The sequence below is a fragment of the Neophocaena asiaeorientalis genome, unplaced genomic scaffold, assembly GCF_003031525.2.
Source record: "Neophocaena asiaeorientalis asiaeorientalis breed wild unplaced genomic scaffold, Neophocaena_asiaeorientalis_V1.1 scaffold212, whole genome shotgun sequence".
NCBI classification, from domain to species: domain Eukaryota; kingdom Metazoa; phylum Chordata; class Mammalia; order Artiodactyla; family Phocoenidae; genus Neophocaena; species Neophocaena asiaeorientalis.
Genome location: NW_020174046.1, coordinates 4835215 through 4857372, shown reverse-complemented (window position 1 = coordinate 4857372; position 22158 = coordinate 4835215). Strand labels below are relative to the sequence as shown.

At 42.0% G+C, this 22158-nt stretch overlaps 1 protein-coding gene across 10 annotated transcripts in view; it reads right to left on the bottom strand.

Moving 5' to 3' along the window:
* Window positions 1–22158, bottom strand: part of LMO7 (LIM domain 7) — a 195687-nt gene that overhangs the window by 129601 nt on the left and 43928 nt on the right. For all 10 annotated transcript variants that reach the window (XM_024753952.1, XM_024753956.1, XM_024753953.1 and 7 more), the window contains one exon: window positions 768–838. In XM_024753952.1, the coding sequence (XP_024609720.1) occupies window positions 768–838 (71 nt within the window). The remainder of the gene's footprint in view (window positions 1–767; window positions 839–22158) is intronic.

Genomic DNA, 22158 nt, shown 5'->3' with positions numbered 1-22158 from the left:
CTGCAACCCGGACCCTCACCCAGGACTGCATTCTTCTGTTCCACAGACTGTCTGCCCCTCACCCCCAAAGGTCACCACCCGGCTAACTGTACTCTGCATCCAGTGGGGAACAAAACATCACACTAAACATACACTGTAGGTCCCACACCATCAATCGTGGCACAAGCCTATTTGACTTAGGATAACCAAAGCCTCAGATGTGATTCTCAGTAATATCATATTAATTGAATGAATGGCTGGCCTGTGACTCAAATTGATTTTGTGGTAATGTAATGACTCCACTTAAAGGTTCAAAGAAATATTTGCTACAGCCTAAATTTGTTCTACAATCATCACTGTTTACTGATGAAGGAAACAAGCTTTATATTAACTTCTAAACCAGGCAACTCCATACATTAGAATATCCACAGCAAGTGAGAGCTGGTGCTATGCGATAGGGCTTGCTTCTCAACCACCCACCCCTACTGGCCCATCAATCAATAACAGAATCTTTCTTGTTTACTAATTTAAAATAATATATATTTCACCAATGTTATCTTTAGATACAGAGACCGATAACCCCTTCCTACTGTCTGGTACTGTCAGGGTGTCAATTTGCAGGGATCAAATCTCACTTGTTACCAAGAAGACATATCAGTGACTATGGTGGCCATGTGGGGTGGGGGTGGATGAAGACATCTCATAACAGGCACGCGCACACACACGTGCACACACGCACACGTGCCCCTTTGCTTTTGAATTATTTTTTTAATGCTTTAAATACTTACTCACACAACAGAACGCCATTCTCCAGGGAGGCTCGAAAATCCTTTGTCTCAAAATTCTTCTCTGTCACTGCCTGAAAGACATATTTGGGTATTAGTTTTCTCTAAATCAGGGATTATACACAAGTCAAATCCAGTATCAGATTAATTAACATGCATCTAATATCATACTTAGAGCACATGCCTGTATCACCAAAAGTTGTTCCATACAGGAAATTCTATGCACTGTTCTATGTTATAAAGAGAAAGGTTAACCATTTTCGTATGAACAAATATAAACAGAAAAAACCACAACAAGTGGTTTCTATGACACAACCATTTTATGGAGGGTAAACAAAAGTTAGAAGCTTAATTTCGAGCATATTTTCTATTTAAAAAAGAAGCCCTATGGGCAATCTAGTCTACTAAGAGTAAATAAAACCAGACTAAGATATAAACTTGAAATACCAACTGTATACGCACATCATTAATTTCAATTCCACCCTTAAATTCCTCAAGTTTCATTACAAAGCTAAATAGCAGAGGGCATGACTCTCCTTAAACGTATTCATGAAATGGCCCTGACTTGTGTAAAGAGCTATTTACTGCAATAGGAAGAAAAAGATTAAATCCTGACATTGAGAGACAAAAGACAGAGAGGGAAGATGGGACATACTCTAAACAGACACTTCCCCACTTAAGGCTTTTTTCCCCACAGCCCATCTTCGGTTACCGCCACCAATGTTCTTAGTGAAACTGCTGAAAAAATGTCTACCAGTTCTGTCTTCCTCTGTCTTCTGAGGGTGGAGTGGTTGGGAGGAAAGGGGATTCCATAGGGACAAGAGTAGCAGAGAAAATGGAGGCCACGTAGGGAAAAGGTGCTCCAGGAATACCCTGGGACTGAGTCCCCAGCCAAGGGTGTGGGCAGGTGTACCACAACAGCTGGGACAGCAGCCCCCCTAGAGATGGACCCACCACCCATAAGCAGAGGCCTTGCCCCACCTGCCACTTCAGGGAGAAATCTGATCTCGGAAACCTGATTGGGAAGTCACTAATCTTAAACCCTAGGTGAGCGACAAAGCTCCTGCTGTCCTTACTCACCACTGTGACCTTTACCGTCCACCTAGAGTCCCTGTACGTCTTCTGCATCTTTTCCACAACACCCAACAGTGCCATAGGTACACATAATAATGGGTAACTGACAAAACAATGGCTATTTCTAGAATTAAAGTTGGTTTCTCATAAGCTGGTTCTATAAACAGGGACAGGAACCTGTGTCAGGAGGTGACACACTCAAAAGCAGGAAGAAGTAGCAGATCCTTTCCTACAAAGGTCATTAATCTACAGAAGGGCTATGTTGCAGCATGAATTAAACATTTGCTGAGTGTCTCCGTTACGTGCACTTACTTGGATACTGGGTGTAGATCTAAAAAAAAAAAATGCAAGGAGCTCACAGCCACGTAAGTAAAACACAGAGTTTAAGAATTCAATAAAACATATCCAAATGGAATGGTATATTCCTTCAGGGATAACCTTGAGTGGCCCATGTATTATCCCAGGTAACCTATGCAGCACAAACTCTCTTGAATTTTCCCCAAATAAATCCAAAACAAACTCAAGGTGAGCACTAATCCCAGCTAATGAAAACATAGTAGCATCTCATTTATCTGGGAACTCCTACCCAAAGCTAAAAAGCATGAAAAAGTCCCAGGAACGGCCAAAGCAGATGTCAAAGCCCATTCTCTCTAGTCATTAGGAAAGCCACTCAGAGCCACCAATACTCAATTACTCACCACTGAAACAATCTAGGGATTACGTTCCCAAATTAAGGTAGATTAGAAGCAGTGAGTTAGAAGGAAGAAGGACTGTGACCCCACAGACACATGGAGAGCAGTGAAGAGTGACAGTCAACAGCACTGGATGGGCCAGTCGAGAGGCAGTGTAGCAAGTGACAAAATGAAAGGAGAAAGGGCGCAAGTCAGACAAAAATATATTCAAATCCCACTTTCATTATCTAGTAGCTGTGTGACCTTAAGCAAGTTGAATAGCTTCCATGAATCCCAGTCTGCTCATCTGAAACAGGGTAAATATCACCTACTTATTAGCTTATAATGGCCAAGATGCAGTGCAATCAAGTACCTGACGGTAGCTCACAGAGGTATATGCTTAACCTCAATACACACATCAACCTTCAAGTAACACGCTGACAACACATCGCAATAATTAGCCCTCAAAAGAACACCTCTGGGGACGTCCCTGGTGGCACAGTGGTTGAGAATCTACCTGCCAATGCAGGGGACATGGGTTACAGCCCTGGAGCAACTAAGGGCTGCTTAGTTGCACATGCCACGGAGCAACTAAGCCCAGGCGCCACAACTACTGAGCCTGCGCTCTAGAGCCAATGAGCCACAACTACTGAGCCTGTGTGCCACGACTACTTAAGCCCGTGTGCCTAGAGCCCGTGCTCTGCAACAGAAGCCACCACAATGAGAAGCCTGCCCACAGCAACGAAGAGTAGCCCCCGCTCGCTGCAACTAGAGAAAGCCCACGCGCAGCAACGAAGACTCAACACAGCCAAAAATAAATAAATATTTTTAAGTTAAAAAAAAAAGAATACCTCTGCACCATACAGACAAAAAAGCTGAGTTAGATTCAGAATATTAACAAAGTAGAAATAATGGAATAGAGAGATATTTAGAAAACCCAACTATCCAGAATGGTTCATTTCTCCAAAAAGACTACAGAAAGGCAAAATCATCGTATGCAGCGGATTTCAGACCACCTCCCTCCATATGTCAAAATATGAATGCACTCTTGTACATATACACTTATCAAAATATAAATAATGATGATATAAAACCAGACTCCATTTATACTGTATTTACAAAGACAGAATGTAAAAACTAAACAGATTCTTAAATGATAGTCTATATTTTGAAGACATGGGAATCTGGCATGCTCTGTACACTATTGAAGATAATATAAAATGACACCACCATTGCTGAAGGCAATTTGTAAAATGTGTCTGACATCTCTTTTTTTTCTTCCGGTACGCAGGCCTCTCACTGTTGTGGCCTCTCCCGTTGCAGAGCACAGGCTCCGGACGCGCAGGCTCAGCGGCCATGGCTCACGGGCCCAGCTGCTCCGCGGCATGTGGGATCTTCCCGGACCGGGGCACGAACCCATGTCCCCTGCATCGGCAGGCGGACTCTCAACCACTGCGCCACCAGGGAAGCCCGTGTCTGACATCTTAAACACACATTCTCTTGGGCACACTATGTGCAGATCTAGGAATTTATATTAAGTCAACAGGACAAGAACTCAGAGACATCAGTAGAAGAACTGCTTCACAGCATTACACATAATAGCAACAACTTAAAACACCCTGAATGCTCAACAATAAGAACTCAGATAAATTATAATATAACCATAAAACAGAAAACTTCATGAAATTACAATTCATGTCAGAAAAGTAGATTTATCACTTGTAGAGAATACTGAACATATTAATTATAAAGCAATTTGTCAAAAAGTACATGGAGTATGATCCCAATTTCTATAACTCTATGCATTATATAAATATGCATATATAAGTATGCATTATATAAATAAATATAGAATAAATATATTAACAGTAATTATTTCTAAGTGGTAGAATTATAGCTAATTTTAGTATTTTTTTGCTTATGTATATTCTGTAGTAACCACAGGTGTTTCTTGTGCAATAGATATATAAATTAATATATTTTTAAAAACATTCAAAAGAAGTCAGATTCCATCAGATTTAGGTCAATTTCCTGTGTCTCCTACATTTAAAGGATAAAGGAAGAGAAGGACACCAGTTTTCATGTAGGTAATTTTTCTCATCTATGAAATGCACACATCCTCAAGTTTAATAATCCTTATTCTTCCCCCTTTCACTAGTAAGAAGGTTGAGGTTCAGAAAGTTTAACTTTCTAGAAAGTTATAGAATCATCCACATGGAACAGATACCAAAAACCTACAGCATTTTACAAGCACTCAGTAAAAGAATGTTCCAAATGCATCGGACACAAAGTGTTTCTAAACTAAAAAAAAAAATAAGTTGTCTTCCATCTGTGTTTAGACTTTTTAAATTTAAATTAATGTATTTTACCATGCAATGTGCCTTCAAAAATAATCCTCCACTGTTAAGGGTATTAAAAAGGTAACTCTGTAAATAAAAAATGTTGAATTAACTTTTTTTCAATGTTCCTGAAAAAAAACAGACTTGTGTCTTAACACATAATGACTGTGTGTGTGTATGTGTGTGTGTGTGATAAAGTGGCATTCTAAATGCTAATAAAATGAAAACTCATCTGTTAATGGTTTCAGCATTTCTCTTGACATTTTCCTGAACATTACAAAATGTTCATACTGTATATACTATCTACCTATCTACCTCAAGCTCAACAAGGAAAACCATCTGATCACTGTAAACTAAAATTTTTAATTAGCAATTTATATATCCATATAAATATAAACTCATCTAAGACCTCTCCTAAGAAATTAAAACAAAAGAGTTTTCCCAAGAGTTTTAAACTAAAAAGAGAACATAAATTCATAGCAGGGATTTTCAGTCTATAGCAGCTGCCTGGGCCACGTTCCTTAAGAAACACACAGCAACACACAGCACGGCACCTACCATGGCCAGGTGAGGCCAGGGCGGGGCTCTAGAGCCTGTGAATCCCTGCCCCCCTATTTCCTACCTATAACCCTGGACAGGGTGCTTAACCTCTTTGTTTTCTCAGGGATGCAACAGAGATGTAGTACCTACGTCACAGGGCTGCACAGAGTATTAAATGGGATACTGCATATGAAGCCCTCAGCACTTGCCTGATTCAGAAAAAGCATTTACAAATGTTAGCACAATTAGCTATTACTATCCCTCTGTAGAATGAAAATAAAAGTTTCATCTTAGCAAAGAGAAAGTCCATGTTGCCAGAAGTAACATCTTTCACTTAAAAGGAAGAAACTGAGTTACATTATAAAACTCCTCTAGACTACCTTCTATATCCTGGAAACTGTAAAAAAAAAAAAAAAAAATTATAGATATCTAGAAAGGACCTCAAAATAGAGTGAAGGCTGTTTTGTTCAAAAACATGAAATCATACTTTAAAATGTGAATGCATCCGTATTTGAAGAATTCAGTATGCTAAAAGAAATTCCAGAATTTTGAAAGAAAAATTGTTTGGTAGTTCTAATCTAACAATTACTCATTGTGATTTTCAATAATTTTCAACCTCACTCATTAGCAAGCTATTTGAGGTGTGATACATTTTATGTAATGAGGCTGTGATTCACAGGAACTAAATAGAGACCACGTGTTTCCCACTGAGTTATCAAAAGTCAACACAAACAGGAGTAATCACTATGTCGTCAAACGGCCACACCTTGCCTTCTGTAAAAACCTGTTTTCTTCCCTCTTCCTTGTCCCTTTCCATATTTTCCTAATGCAGTTGAATAAAATCAGTACCACTTGAAATGACCTAAGACGTACATCAGATTTCATCTGGGGTTTGATCCTAGACCCATCTCACTCTACACACTTCTATTAAGTTACTGCTCAGTCCCCTGATTTTCAAAGGGAAAGAAGTATTTGCCATATCTACTTCACAGCCCACAAATGATATGTGAAAATATTTGATATCTTCAAAAAGAAAAGGAAAAAAAAAAAAGACTACACACTGTAGTCGAGGCCACTGCATCTTCCAGCCATGTGTCCCTGCGTGCTGAGCAGCCATCTTGTTGGAAAGAAGCTAAGAAGCAACAGGGCCAAGTGTGAGGTTCTTGGGTGAGATGCTTCCTGTGAAATTATAATTACTCCCCCTGAGCATGTTAAGGGCGGAGCAGCGCGCCAAAAGTACACACCGCACAAACACTGCCGTCAAACCCGTCCTACCACCTGTAGCCTCCAAAGAAGCCCTTGATACAAAGCTTTCAAAGGGCATATGTTGTGGAATAAAATACCTACCAACCGAATACACCCTCAATAAGTGCCAAGTTGGCAAATTTCAAAAAAACCCATTTCTTTTGTTATGAAATATATTAACTTAATATATCAATGGGAATTATCTTCATACCCTTTACTGTTTGGTTCACAGCTTTATTTAAATCCTCTCACTGGAGGAGATTTCCCACCAATCTAAGCAACAAGTTTCTCTAAAACTTCACATCTCAGCTCCAATTCTGGCCAAGAAACCACATGACCTAAACCCCAAACATTCTGGGAACTTTTCAAAGACCACTTTATACCAGACTGTTATCAGCAAAACACTCACTAATGCAAGTCAGCAGGCCCTCATCTCGTTTAAATTTTTCAGTTCCTTTTAAGCAGCCATTTAAAAGATGTTTAGAATCCCAAAAGCACTCTCCACCATACTTCTGTGTGAATCACAGTGCAAAAACACAGTGCCCATTTGAGCTTGTTTTAAAAGAGGGAAAGGGGGCTTCCCTGGTGGCACAGTGGTTGGGAGTCCGTCCAAAAAAAAAAAAAAAAAAAAAAAAGAGGGAAAGGGATGTTTGCTGCCAAAAAACTAGATGATGAGCTTCAACTGGGCTCATAGTTGATTCCAAATTAAGTTACTAATTGATTGATCAGCTACTACATCAGGACATTTAAGATACACACAGGAGATCATCATGCCAATCACTTCAACCAAAGTCATGCCAAAAAAAAAAAAACCTCAAGGAATATTTACCCTCAGAAAGCACTGGGGAACACAGGAACCAAATCACGAAGCAATTCACAAACAATGGGTCTGCTTTAACATTTTCATTCAGAAACATAACCTAGTATATCCCACCTTCCAACGAGAGAGCCCTTATAGGCCATGGTTTCCACAGAGAGACTCCCCCCCAGGCCGGCACACGTCAAGGAGCTGTCGTGTTTTCAGTCTCTAAGAAGCCACCAAAGAATTAAAAACACACTTCTCTCCTTTCTTCCATCAAACTTCATTTTTTGCAGCATCCCGTGATGCCGCAAAACAGGTCCAATTTTTATGATGAATTCCATGAGACGTATACATTATTCAAGAGTCAATAACTTTGACAAATCTCATTGGTCACACATACTAAAAACCTATAATGCAAGGACTGTGGCACACAGTCGAAAATATTAGGTAAAAACTAAACATAATTTAAATATAAAAAGTCTACCTTCTAGCTCTTTCCTTGCCCAGAGTAAAATTACTGAAAAGGTTATTCACAGTTTTAGAGAAACCAATTCTTCCAAAAAGGGTGGGGCTCTATCCCTTTAATCTTATTTTTTTTTAATTTTATTGGAGTATAGTTGATTTACAATGTTGTGTTAGTTTCAGGTGTACAGCAAAGTGATTCAGTATACATATATTGAATACATGTATGCATTCTTTTTCAGATATTTTTCCCATATAGGTTATTGCAGAATATTGAGTAGAGTTCCCTGTATATACAGTAGGTCTTTGTTGGTTATCTATTTTATACATAGTAGTGTGTGTATGTTCATCCCAAGCTCTCCCCCCACCCTACCCCCGACGTATCTCCTTTGGTAACCATAAGGTTGGTTTCGATACCTGGGAGTCCGGGTAGTGGCCTTTTTAAACTAATAAAAATTTGAAGTCAGAGAAGCTGAGATGGAGTCTCAGACTCCTTTGTATAATGAAGTCTCCCAATTTCCCCAGGCCTCAGTCTTCTCAGCTAGAAAAGGGGTTCCAGGATTGACAGCTAACCCTTACTCTGTTTACTTCGTGCACGATCTCCCTTAATCTTCACAGCAACTCTGTGTGGTGGACACTCTTACCCCATCTAGACATGAGGAAACTGAGTAAAACTATGCTTGCTTGAGTTGAGACCTAGGTCAGTCCCTACATAACAGGCAGTGAGCATCCAGTGAGAGTGTCTATGGAAGCACTGAGTGAACTTGACAATGTAATTAGGAACCTATTCCCAGCCATCCCAGCCTATTCTGCATACTCTCAAGTGCAGGACTGTCTTACCCAACTTCTCATTGGTTGAAATGCGGCTTACACATACTTGTCACTTATGTTAAATCTAATTACTCTTCTGATGAATATTTGCACTACAAGTATTTGAAGCAAGAAAGAACAAGACCCCAAAAAGAGCAAAACTGCTGGTTAAATTTCAAGTGTATGGGGGGTAGGGAGGGTGGAGATTGGTTGTGTTTTAGAAGAAGAACCTGCCTCAGTTCCCCAAAATCACTCACCCTAGTTTTGTCACTAGCTCAAGAACAAACACATACAAGAGTCTATGGAAACATATCACTCTAGTGATATACCTTTTTAAAAGGGAATATTCTTAGATGAAAACCTCAGTTGAGAGCATTTCACCACTGATTTGCTACATACATTTTTTCCAGACCGAAGAATACATTAGAATTCAATTTTCCATTTAAATAATCTTTCTTAATTTTAACTAAGATACTAAGAAAGTATTTGGTTATTCACTCATTCAAAAATCATGTAATGGCAATTGCTATGCACGTACCTGGCATGGTGCTTGGCACTAGGAATATAAAAAGATGAAGCAATTCTTGGAAATTCCTCTTTAAAAGTCTAATAACCCTGTTTTGAAATATGTGGTCAAAATGGCATTTTAAGCCTAGGCATCTCTCTAAAATGTGGTTAAGCCTCTGAATTACAGCATGTTCTTCGTTAACTTATATTGTATACTCAGCATTGCTTTAAGTGACATAATTCTCAAGTCACTGGCCTCTCTTAAGACTTGGCATTGCACTACATAATATCCCGGCATATACCAGGACTATTTTTGCCAATGCTAATATCACTTGATAGCAAACCCAAAGCCAACGCACAGTCTTCCAAAATCGTGTTATTAGAATTGCACAGATCACTGAACTCTAAATGGAATCCGAAAGTCTCATAGTGGTCAAAAATCTAAACATTTTCTACCCCACTGCCCATGGTAAGCCCTTGGTCTTAGCGGCTAGGGTAAATTACACCTCCCCACTTCCCCTTCTCTTGGGAAGGCTCCCAAGTCTTCACGCAGCCGGGAAGGGAAGACTAACAGCAAAGTACACAGCTCCCAGTGTGTTCTGGATAATTAAAAGCCAACTGTCTTTATAAACCCTCCAAATTCTTAATCATCATTAGGCCAAATGCCAGCTACACTCAGATATTTTGGCGGGGTGCGGGGGGGGAAGAATGAGTTTAAACATAATTTCTGGTCCAGAAGAAGTGGCCACTTCCTGATACCAACTTTTAGCTTAGAGTCTCCGATTATTTTTGCTGAACCACAACTATTAATAAGCCACAACTGGAAAGAACTACATAAAACCCAGGGAAGAACGATGTGCTCCAGGGCTGACAATTTACGTACCAGGTTTCATCTAGATACGAAATCCAAAACAACCTGAACCCTATTGGCAGCTAGTTAAATTCACCAGAAACATCACACACGAAAATGTGCTCGAGCTCTACAGCTATACTTTGTTCTGCTAAGGATCACAAAACTACTTCTAAAGAATAAAGTATAAAGTACATGTTGTCTACAAATACAAGTTCAGACTCCAAATTTATGCTGCTGCAGACAACAGGTAAAATACTGCAAAGGAAAAAAAGTCCACCAAAAGCCTAGTCTAGCGCATAAATTATTGTTTGCTCCTCGATCAAGGAGTTTTTTTAAACAAATAGCGCACGAGGCACATGTAGACGTGAATATCCATTATCAGGACAGTTTAAGTAGAGTCCAAATGCTTAATATAATCATTGGTTCTCAAGAGACATCATTGTTTTGCGCAGAAATGTCACACACACACGTTAGCAAGTCTCAACAATTAACCTGCTTACCTCCCGGTGAATTACTATGAGAGTCATCACTGTGGGAAACATTCATTGTGGGAAATAGTGTATCTGTATTACAGGTGACAGTCACTACTTATTTTACATGAACTTCAAATGGATAGTCACACCCCTAGGATATGCTTTACTCTCCAGTGTAAGTTTGGCATTATGGGACGAACTTGAGGCGACCTGTGACACAGGAGCTGCCTAAATGATTCTTGATGGATTCCTACTGCAAGCTAACAATGTCGTCCTTCCGATACACAGTCGTCAGCCTTCCTTCCATTCAACAGTGAATTTCTAGGAAGCAAAGAGATAATTGCACTCCTATTCCTAGGTACATGCCCAAGAGAAAAACACATGTTCACACAAAAACCTGTATATGAGTTTTCATAGCAGTATTACTTGTGTTAGCCAAAAACCTGAAAATAACCCATCAATCCATCAACTGATGAATGAATAAACAGAAGATGGCATAACCATACAGTGGAATATCATTCAGCCATAAAATGGAATGAAGTACTGATACATCTACATCACGGACAAACCTAGAAAACATGAGGCTAAGTGAAAGAAACCAGGCACAGAAGACTACATATTACGATTCATTTCTGTGACATGCCCGGAGAAGGCAAAACCATAGCAACAGAGAGTAGATTAGTGGTTGCCAGGGACAAAGGGAAGGGAAGAGTGGGTGAGTGCTAATGGGTATAGGGTGTCTTCGGGCGTGACGAAAACGTTTTGAAATTAGGCTGGGGTGAGGGTTGCACAATCCTGCGAATACACTAAAGCCCAATGAACTGTACACTTCAAAGGGTGAACTGCATGGTTTGTGAATTATATCTCAATAAACATGTTCTAAAAAAGCTCAACGAATTGCACACTTAAAAATGTGTGCATTTTATTCAAGTTCAGTAAAGAAGACTTTTTTTTTTTTTTGCAGTACACGGGCCTCTCACTGTTGTGGCCTCTCCCGTTGCGGAGCACAGGCTCCGGACATGCAGGCTCAGCGGCCATGGCTCACAGGCCCAGCCGCTCCGCGGCACACAGGATCTTCCCGGACTGGGGCACGAACCCGTGTCCCCTGCATCGGCAGGCAGACTCCCAACCACTGCGCCACCAGGGAAGCCCCAAGAAGACTTTTTAAAAGGCATTCAATATACCATCTCATACCCCATACACAAAGGAAGTTCAATATATGTTAAGCTATTAAAGTAATTTGTTTACTATCTCCTAAACGCCTGTCCCCCTAAAAAACTTATTTATAATTTCATAGGAATAGGTCTAAATTTGCAAAGTGAAACTTCCAGCCCACTACCTCACATACAGAAATGTTTTAATCATGATATTTCCTTTTATGTATTTGCATCTATCTTTTTACTTTTAAATGTGTCATCTTTGCATTATCTCTAAACAATTCTACAACCCTAAGTTTTCTCAAGTGCAGTTATGGCCTTTTTTTATAGCTCACTTTACGTATATGGTTTCAAAACAGAAAACACAGGTAAGAGGGGACACAGAGGGCCATAGCACCTCCAAATTAGCTCCATCCCCACAACAGAATGGTTCAGAAATCAGTTTCCTCAAATGACCTGTAGGCACAAAGTTTCCCCTAGGTTCTTTCTAGGGCCTTAATAGATCAACAAAGTTTCCAGATTATTTATCTCAAAAGTAGATATTGCTCAGGGCTCCATAACACGTCTAATTATTAGTTTAAAATATCCTTGGCTGAGTAATAATTTTAGTTTTTAGTAATAATGTTAGTAATAATTTAATTTAGTAATAATTTTAATTTTGTTTCAAGGCTATAAAAACGGAAGGACTGAGAGTAACTTCTTCAGCACCACAGTCGGCCCTCTGTACTGAGTGTTGGGAATGTGGAACCCACGAATACGGAGGGCCGACTGCACTAGGGCATTTTATTTGAGGGACATGAGCATCCCCGGATTTTGGTGTCCCCAAGAGGTCCTGGAACCAATTCCCCCACAGATACCAAGGGACAACGGTATCCTGGTATAGTGACATGTGAAAAGATTGATATGAATGTTCCATCTTAGGATAACAGAAGGAAGACTCTGCCCATACAAATGGATGAGACTGTTTCCCCCCGCCAAAAAAAATATATATCGCAGACCTTGAGAGCTCAATGTCAGGACGTGTGCCTGACCCCCTCATGCAGTGCTGAGGGCTCCCTCTTCCCCCTCTGCGCCTTCAACTCCTGGCTGCCCGTGACATTCACATCACCGCAGGCACATGTGTACTCACCTTCGTGGCTCCCCTACTGGCCTAAGTCCTTGAAGGGGCTGTCACTGCCAACAGGTTGACTCCAACCTGAACACGTTTTGTTTGGCCCACGCACAATGTTGGGCAAGAGGGAGCAAAGATCTGGATTACCAGCTTCTCTTTAAAAAAAGAAATGGTGGGCTTCCCTGGTGGTGCAGTGGTTGAGAGTCCGCCTGCCGATGCAGGGGACACGGGTTTGTGTCCCGGTCCGGGAAGATCCCACATGCCGCGGAGCGGCTGGGCCCGTGAGCCATGGCCGCTGAGCCTGCGCGTCCGGAGCCTGTGCTCCACAACGGGAGAGGCCACAGCGATGAGAGGCCCGCGTACCGCAAAAAAAAAATAATAATAAAAAAAGAAATGTTCTGCCAACGCTGGGCATGCATTACCTCAAAAGCCACAACTGGCTGCCCTGAGGTAGTGATGGGCGGCCCCGGGGAGAACACGCTCTGCAGAGAGCCACAGACCCTACCCTCCCATCTGCTACACCCACCCTTCCTCGCCCCAGCTCACCACCTGGCTGGCCCCGCAGGCATGTCAGTTTGAAAATCCACTGGGATTTTCATTGCATTCTGAAGGTCCAGCATAAATCCTGCCCTGTAGGAAGGACTCTCACTCGTTGACTCAGAATTTAGCGTGTAAAAGAATCACTTATGGCGCCTGTAAAACAATACAGGTCCCAGGCCTTTCTCTAAGCGAGCCTGATTCAAACAGCCTAGACAGACACCTGAAGTTCAACTTTTCCAGAAGTACCCTTACGGAGTTTTGCTAAGAATGGTCTCCGATAAACACTGTTTTAGTGTTAGGTATCTAGAGTTCTGTGAGTCTTGATTTCCTTATAAGAAAAAGAGTTTGGAGTAAATCATCACTACAGCTCACAACTCTAAATGCTTTCTTTGGTTCTTTATTGGAAATCGAAGGAAACCAAACAGGAAATCAGTTCCTGCTCTCTGCTACCACCTACTGGCAAGTTCCTGGTACTGCAGAGGTATAAGCCACAGTTTAATACCTCAGTTAGGGAATTACTGTTTCCTAGTTTTCACGGCTAGATCCAACTACATTTTTTAAAAAATTCAACAAAATAGCTTAAGAACATATCACCAAGCAACATTTGATGAAAACAAAAAAGAGAAATATCTTACAGTTTGATTTGTCAATTATACCTCAATACGGCTGAAAAAAATTAATATAAATACCACTAATCTGTCTCCTTTATTCATTCTATAAGAGCTTTTGATGTGTTTCTACCAAATTGATTTTGAAACACGCAATAGATTTTGAGACTTCTGTAGAAAAATTTGCACGTTAAGATATACAGTCTGTTCAAATGGTAGACCTGGGACCCAACTACATGGAACAACTTTCTACCATAATAAAATTCTCCAATGTGGAATGATCTGCATTTTCGCAGAAAGTAAACTCCTGTTATAAAAAATGTTCGAACGTATGGGTGAGATTTCTAAGATTCCTCTCAGGACCGTGGATGATTTCTCTCTCATCCAGTAAAGCATCAGGGCAGCTCACAGATCCGGGTTCTATGAGGCTTAGGTTTATACGTGGATTCTGCTCTCCGAGCCTAGAACTATGCTTTAAAAGGGAGATAATACGGGCAGGCGACCAAGCACAACAAACTAAAGATGCGTCTGAATGTTCAGGCAAAACCGAGAAGGATCCCTGGCAGAGGGCAGCTGGGTGTGACAGAATGTGTGCAAGGCAAGAGGGTATGGGTTAGTCCGGAAAACTTCTCCAGGGTAATTACTTCACCCTCCTCCAAACCGTGAAGCTTAACCTGCCAACCACGCCCTCCAAATTCTTCAGTTCACCTGCTCAGTGGCCTCCCTCCACCTTCTAAACTCTGCTCATTCAATTACAAACGCCAAGCAGGTAGCCCTGAACTTGCAACCCTTGTCCTTCCCCCGAAGCGCCCCTCCAGCCTCATATTCACACCTCCCCGCTGAGCATCTCCTCTTGAGCACCCAGACATCACCACAGAGCCCACATGTAAGACACGCCTCACCCTCTCACCCAGGACTGAACCGCCACACCCCACTTCTCTACTGAAATTATGATACCAACACCCTCCCAGCTGCCCAGACTCAAAACACGAGCATGAACCTTCCTGTCCCTCCAAATCCACGTCATTCTCTCCACCCCAGTTCTCGGCTTCTCCTCTGGCAGATGTGACATTTCAACAACCTACTGATCACCTTGCCTTAATCTCCCTTTTCTACTCTGTACTTCAAAGGCTACCTATCATTCCTTAAAAATCAAAAACCACTGCTCAAAATCTTCCAAAGGTCCATTTGTCCTTAGGGTAAGGCTTCCCTCCCTCCCTCCAGGTCTTTCACCCCTGGATTCTCACATGTGACTCCTTGATTCTGTGTAAACACAAGCAATCAGTATCCTCCAGGGCCTTCACCCACCCCTCCATCTCAACATCTCAAAGTGTACCCCTCCACTGTTTTCCCCGAACACCACTGCCCCCAAAAGAGTCCTTCTCCCTCTACATCTTCTGTGAGACGGATTTTCTGAGCCACTAGTTCAGTAGATACCCCGTTCTGCCTTATGTCACCATCAAGTGGCCGTGTCTGCTCTTCTGTCCTACGCTGAAACTTTCTGGAGCTCAGGAACCTCCGTCAAGGTTACACATCTTCTCCTGCCCTCCCCCACTGCGTAACATACACAACAACAAACATCTGTAAGAAAATAAAATATCTTAACTCACTTCTCCTAAAGGCCAAAAGGAGAAAAAGAGAAACTGCTGTGTGAGATATACAGAGAAGGTTTAATTCAGATTCAGAGACTAAAAGAACACAGCTCAGGAAAAAGAAAAGGCAGCAGTGGAAAGCGGGAGGGGATGGGAGAGCAAACCAGCCTCCCTACCTCTCAGGCCGTGATCCAGGAACAAGAGTCCTGGATCAGACAGATGGTACCTACACTGGGGAAAAACACCTGAGAGGTTCTGGCAGCAAATGAAAGCCCTAACTAATATCTTGGGGGAAAAGGAAAAGCCGAAAACCAGCGTGAACTAATATTTTCCTCCCCTAACAGAGAATAATGACAGACGTCCTACATCCTGGAACAGAGAATGAAGTCAGAAGACAGAAAAGCCGGAGGAGAAGGAAAACGGATTGGGTATCGGCAGGGACGGGGACCCTGAGTGCCGCATGAAATAATGATCGCTGCACCTAAAGCAGAGCCAGATGGTAGCCACAGACAATGGAGACCCATGCAGGCCACATGAAATTTTGATGAATTCCTTAATGGCCACACCACGAAAGCCATATTCCAGAAAGAGGCTAATAATAGAACAAATGTCAGTGCAGAACAAAAAGACTTAAAACCGCCTGCATTCGTTATTCAACTACATTTGGACAGTTTTCAAAATGTGGTTGTTTAATAAGGGCTTTCACTGGTGACAATGATCACCGTTTATGCCACGAATGCTGTTATTTTTTGAACCCTAAGCTGATGCTCCAGGCCACTGTGGTAACTGCATTACAACAAAAGGCTGGGTCACACACCTACCCACACACTTGACCCAAAATGATCACGAGAGTCGTGGACTGGGGAGAACCATACACTTCCATGCCACTTCCCCACATCTCAACGTGAGAAATCAAGCCAAGTTACAGCTTCTATAACAACATACTCTTAATCCTCAAAATGAGCAGACTAAGTTACACAAGAGTATATGCACGGTGCCTTACGAACTCTAGCTTGTCTACACAAGGCAAGATGCTTCTGAATTGCATCCAGTCAAAGTCTAAAGTCGAAATAAGACTGAAGGTGAGTGAAGTAAGTCAGAAAGAGAAAGACAAATACCGTATGCTAACACATATATATGGAATTTAAGGGAAAAAAATGTCAAGAAGAACCTAGGGGTAAGACGGGAATAAAGACACAGACCTACTAGAGAATGGACTTGAGGATATGGGGAGGGGGAAGGGTAAGCTGTGACAAAGCGAGAGAGAGGCATGGACATATATACACTAGCAAACGTAAAACAGATAGCTAGTGGGAAGCAGCCGCATAGCACAGGGAGATCAGCTCCGTGCTTTGTGACCGCCTGGAGGGGTGGGATAGGGAGGGTGGGAGGGAGGGAGACACAAGAGGGAAGAGATATGGGAACATATGTATATGTATAATTGATTCACTTTGTTATAAAGCCGAAACTAACACACCATTGAAAAGCAATTATACTCCAATAAAGATGTTAAAAAAAATAAAATAAAAAAAGACTGAAGGTGACTGGTCTTATCTGCCTTCTACAAAAGTCTTGATGGAATGAGTTAAATCTTCCTGGAGTTAAACCTCCAGGAAGACGCTGTGGGAGATGGCAGAGCCATCTGATAACTGGTATGAAGTGATGCTTCAGGTTGAAAGAGCTAAAACTGGACTGGATAACCCAGAAGGAACATGAATAGCTGTACACATGCGTGAAGGATCCCGAGATAACTAGAAAAGAATTGAGGGAACTGCAGCCCTCCTGCAGGTCCTGGGTAAATAACCTCTTAATTAAGAGACACTGAGTAGACCAAGGATTCTGAAACTAGCTGGGATCTGTTGGGACCCGCTCCACACAAGTAGGGTCGGGGCAACCTGGAGTTCGTGCAGATCAAGACTACCTGAGCAGGCCGTCAGCAGTTGGGTTTTCCCAGGTAGATGTGAGAGGACAAGAGAGCCAGTTTGAAGACAATCTCAAGAAAGTGGCTTAGTGTTAGACCGTGCAGACTACACTAAGCAGGGAGGGAAGTAGAGACAGGCAGCTGGTAAGAAGAAAGAAAGTAAAGGGGTTTTGACTAAGCATGTTTAGTTGAAGCTGCTGAGTAAGCTGTAGAGTAAGATGCTGCGATTTTTTTTTTTTTTTTTTTTTTGGCAGTAGGTGGGCCCCTCACTGTTGTGGCCTCTCCCGTTGCAGAGCACAGGCTCCGGACGCGCAGGCTCAGCGGCCACGGCTCATGGGCCCAGCCGCTCCGCAGCATGTGGGATCTTCCCGGACTGGGGCACGAACCCGTGTCCCCTGCACCGGCAGGCGGACTCTCAACCACTGCGCCACGAGGGAAGCCCACATGCTGGGATTTAATAATGCAAAAGTGCAGCCCTTCCAGGAAATAACTAAATCCAGGATTAGGGCGTCAAAGAAAGTGGCTGGAGTAGGAAAGGATATCGTGGATTGGGAAGTGAGAGAACCTGATGCACCCTTCCGGTCTACACTGTGTTACCCAGGGTGATGGCAGGTCAGAGCAGGAGGGATGCATGAGTCAGGTGCTCAAGTCTTCACTGAATAAAAAGGAGCAAGTGAGAGGTCAGAGGTCAGCAAGCAGTGAGGAAGAAGGATATTGGACAGTCTAACCGACTGGTCTAAGACATAGATACTGCTGTGTGAACATTTCAGGCTAACTCTCTGGAAGTGGCCACTTCTTCCAGCCCTGAGGTGGGCGAGAGATGGCAAACTCCACTGGAGAAGGCAACAGGAAAAAAGGAGGACTGGCTTTCTCTTAAGGCAAAGAGGTAAAGAGAAGGTTTAGGGGAGGGGTAAATGTTGGAGTGTTCACCATAAAATTGTTCCAGGGGACAGAGTGGAAAGCTCCGGGAGGAAGCAGGTAACTGGACCAAGAAGCCAAGCGTTGAGCACCATGACCGAAGCTCTTCCATCTTGGTGGGACAAAGGCTGACTGACAGTAAGGATACAAGAGGTTAGGCGGCTACAGGGAAGACCTCGGTGTGATTTAAACATTTCCGTATGACATTTAACAGTCAGTAACCCGTGACTCTAAGTCAAGCCAAGACCACACACATCCTGCATTTTTTTCTTATGATAAACCATCCTGCGTTTTGAAACTACACTGAAAAAACATCGTCTACTCAACACACACCCAGGAGACTGACGAGATGAATAATACTTCAAACATTAAGCCACTTGTCTATAAACAGAGAGATATTTTGGCTATATTCACATTACCTGAAGCAAAACTAATTTTTTTAAAGCTTTTTAAAAACATTCTTCTCGGTCACAGTTTGGTTTAGGAAAACCTTTCAGTTTCGCTTAGACTATACACTCCAAAGGCACTTATCAAAACTTTTCATTTACTAAAATCAAATCTCCAGTTTTTAACTGTAAATTAAATATTTACAAATACAACACATAGACGATCCCTTATGTATTTTCTGAGAACTTCATTGAAGCATTACCAGAAAAAGTAGTTATAATTATTATTCAGCCATTGGAAATAACTCTTCATCACTGAACAAAGAACGTTCAAAGTACATCAGAGTATATTCAACAAAATCAATGTACTTTATGCATTTGCTTGGTACTATGTTAAAGCAACATGGGAGACAAAATAACTTATTAACCTAATTTATTGAAAACCACATCTTAAACCAGGGGTGGGCAAACTAGGGCCTATGGGCCAAACCCAGGCCCGCCAACTGTTTCTATAAATAAAAGTTTATTGGAACCCAAACTCAAATCGATTGCAATGAGATCTCTCACTACAATGGGCAGAGAGAGTTGAGGAGTCCTAACAAAGATCCATTGCCCGTAAAGCCTAACACAAAATTAAATATGGGCTTGGGCTCCTGGTGACAGTTGCAGAGGATCTGCCAGGAGGCCCAGCACGGGCAGATTAGGCCAGAGAAGGCCCCATCCAGGCCCATATTTTCCTTGGAAGGGGCAGCTCAGCACCTTCCCAAGCTCTTTGGTGGGAAAGGGGTTTTCTGTCCCACCAAAGTGAGGGGGTAAGGATGCTTCCCATTGAGAAAATGGACTATGTTTATAATCAGTGAATCCTGGAAAACACTTACAGTGCATGAAAATGTCAACAGGCTAGAAATCCTACCTGGGACCTGGCCGTTGAGTGTTATGCCCAGGAGGGGATTCTTCCCACATTGGGATTATAGTGAGGCTCTGCCCCAGAACCTGCAGGCTTCCAGGTGTGCAGCCAGCAGGAGAAGGTGTACCTTTCTAAGAGCTACTCTCTTAAAGACTTGAACTTCAGGAAAAGACAGGGCGTGGGCTGCTTCCTCCTGGCCTACGTGATGTTGCATTGAACTCTGCCGATGAGGCCTGAACTCACAGGAAGAGCAAGGTCAGATAATGAGAGAAACAAATCTCAGATTTCTCTTAGATAGACCAAAAACTGAAACAGAGCCACATGTAAATGCACACAAAGTGTGCCTTTCTGGAATTCCCTTAAATATGTGGAATAAATTTCAAGAATTGCATAAAAAGCATTCCAAACATGAAACCCTGACCTCAAGCCTGGGAAGCGGAAGCGGGGTGGAAAGAAACTCTCCAGAAAAGATAAATCGAAGAATGAAGGGGCATCTTGTCAGAAACAATCTTTAAATAAAGCCCAGTGGAAGGAACGTATTCAGTATTTTGGAGTCAGGGATAGGTTTGAAAAAAGAAAAAGAAATGATAAGTCAGGCCTTCAAGAGCACAGACCAGGCTGTGGACAACTGAAAAATGGAGAAAGCTGAGAACTCAGCAACCAAACGGCTACAGGAGAGCTTATTATAAAACGATCAGAGCCACTGAAAGCCCCAACTCTGTAAAAGCCAAAAAAGATACTGCAAATTCACAGGTTGCTTGAGAAAAGAATAAACTTGTATGGGGGTCTGAAGCAAAGAATAGATCGGAAACTCAAACAATATGAGACATATGTCACTTGGCCAGTATCCTTCACTACATGTGCGGGGTGCACACCCTCAATTTACAGAAAAGATTTCCATGCTTGTGTTAAATGTGTCAAGAAATTGACAGAAGTAGAAAAAATAAGCATAAATTTTGGGAGCTTACAATAATGAAATGAAGCTTTCTGTTATCTGTATAAGAAATTAGAATGTTTAACACTTATGTATCCCTAGAGTGTAAAATCCACTTTAGTTTTCATCTATTTGTTATAGCATAGCCAATGAGCTTCCTGTATTCGAATTCAGTTTAATGATACTTATTCTGAAATTTTAAGATGGCTATTTGTTTATAATGGATTAGTTATAACTGGATGAGTCTCAATTGATATTGTCTTTGTAAATGACTTTAATTACTTTAATGTTATAAAAGTAACGATTAAATTTTTATTGGGAAGGTGCAGTTAATTCTTCACAGTCGCATGGTAAAAGCAATTTTTATGTTCCTTCAAATAAAATATTTCAGTAAAAAAGGAAAAATATAATAAGTGCTATATAGAGATATATACTGAAAGCTGTGGAATAACTCTGCTTGGGGAGAAAGAAAAAGATGGAGAGACCAAAAAATGACATATTGCTGGAGTTATCCAAGGTGGATGGGATGAGCATAAAATCAGTACAAAGCTGACTTCACTCCAGGATCTGCCCCCCTTTCACATAGTCCTCAGTGGTACTTTGAAAACGCAGACTTCAGAAAATAGTTGTTGAATGCATGCTGCCCTCTGGTGGCCCAGAAGTGCTATCCCCTATCACAGCTTTCTCCCAAATTACTCGTACTGTGTTCTGGAGCTTTCCCAAGTCCTTTTCCTTCAAACAGTTACACATCCTTTATTCCAGTGACTTAAGACTTCAATCTCACATGACAGCCGAATATTTCCGACCAAACAAATCCTAATACAGTCACGGTTTAGCCCTTCCATATAACCGGTAGTCACTTTATAGAAACACATTCTGGAAAGAGTCACTAATAACAAGTCCAGAACAGGGAGAACAGCCTTCATGCAGGCAGACCCTGTAGAGGGTCTCTCATTCCCCATGGGATGACCAATTGCACGTGTAACCCGCTTTCTCCTAATGCTCCGCCAGTTCTTTTACTGTAAGGATTTATTTTCAGGTATTGTTTCCACAAACCTTGCCTAGAGACACTTCTCCACACATTCCATTAGTCTGTCATAGCTAAGCCCCCTCTCACAAGGCCAGTGTCAACATATTTTACCCCTTGTAAAAAAAAAAAGGGGGGGGGAGGGGATTAAAAAAAAAGGTAAGAGGGAAATCTTGGATGCCGGGGCCTCCTTTCGCAGTAAATTGATATAACTGAAGCAGCCACTTTCTTCCTCTTCATCATCCCTTATTTCATACACATAATTACGGCTGATAAAAAATGGAGGCCAAGGGCTTCCCTGGTGGCGCAGTGGTTGAGAGTCCGCCTGCCGATGCAGGGGACACAGGTTCGTGCCCCGATCCAGGAAGATCCCACATGCCACGGAGAGGCTGGGCCCATGAGCCATGGTCGCTGAGCCTGCGTGTCCGGGGCCTGTGCTCTGCAACGGGAGAGGCCACAACAGTGAGAGGCCCGCGTACCGCAAAAAAAAAAAAAAAAAAAAAAAAAAAGGAACCCC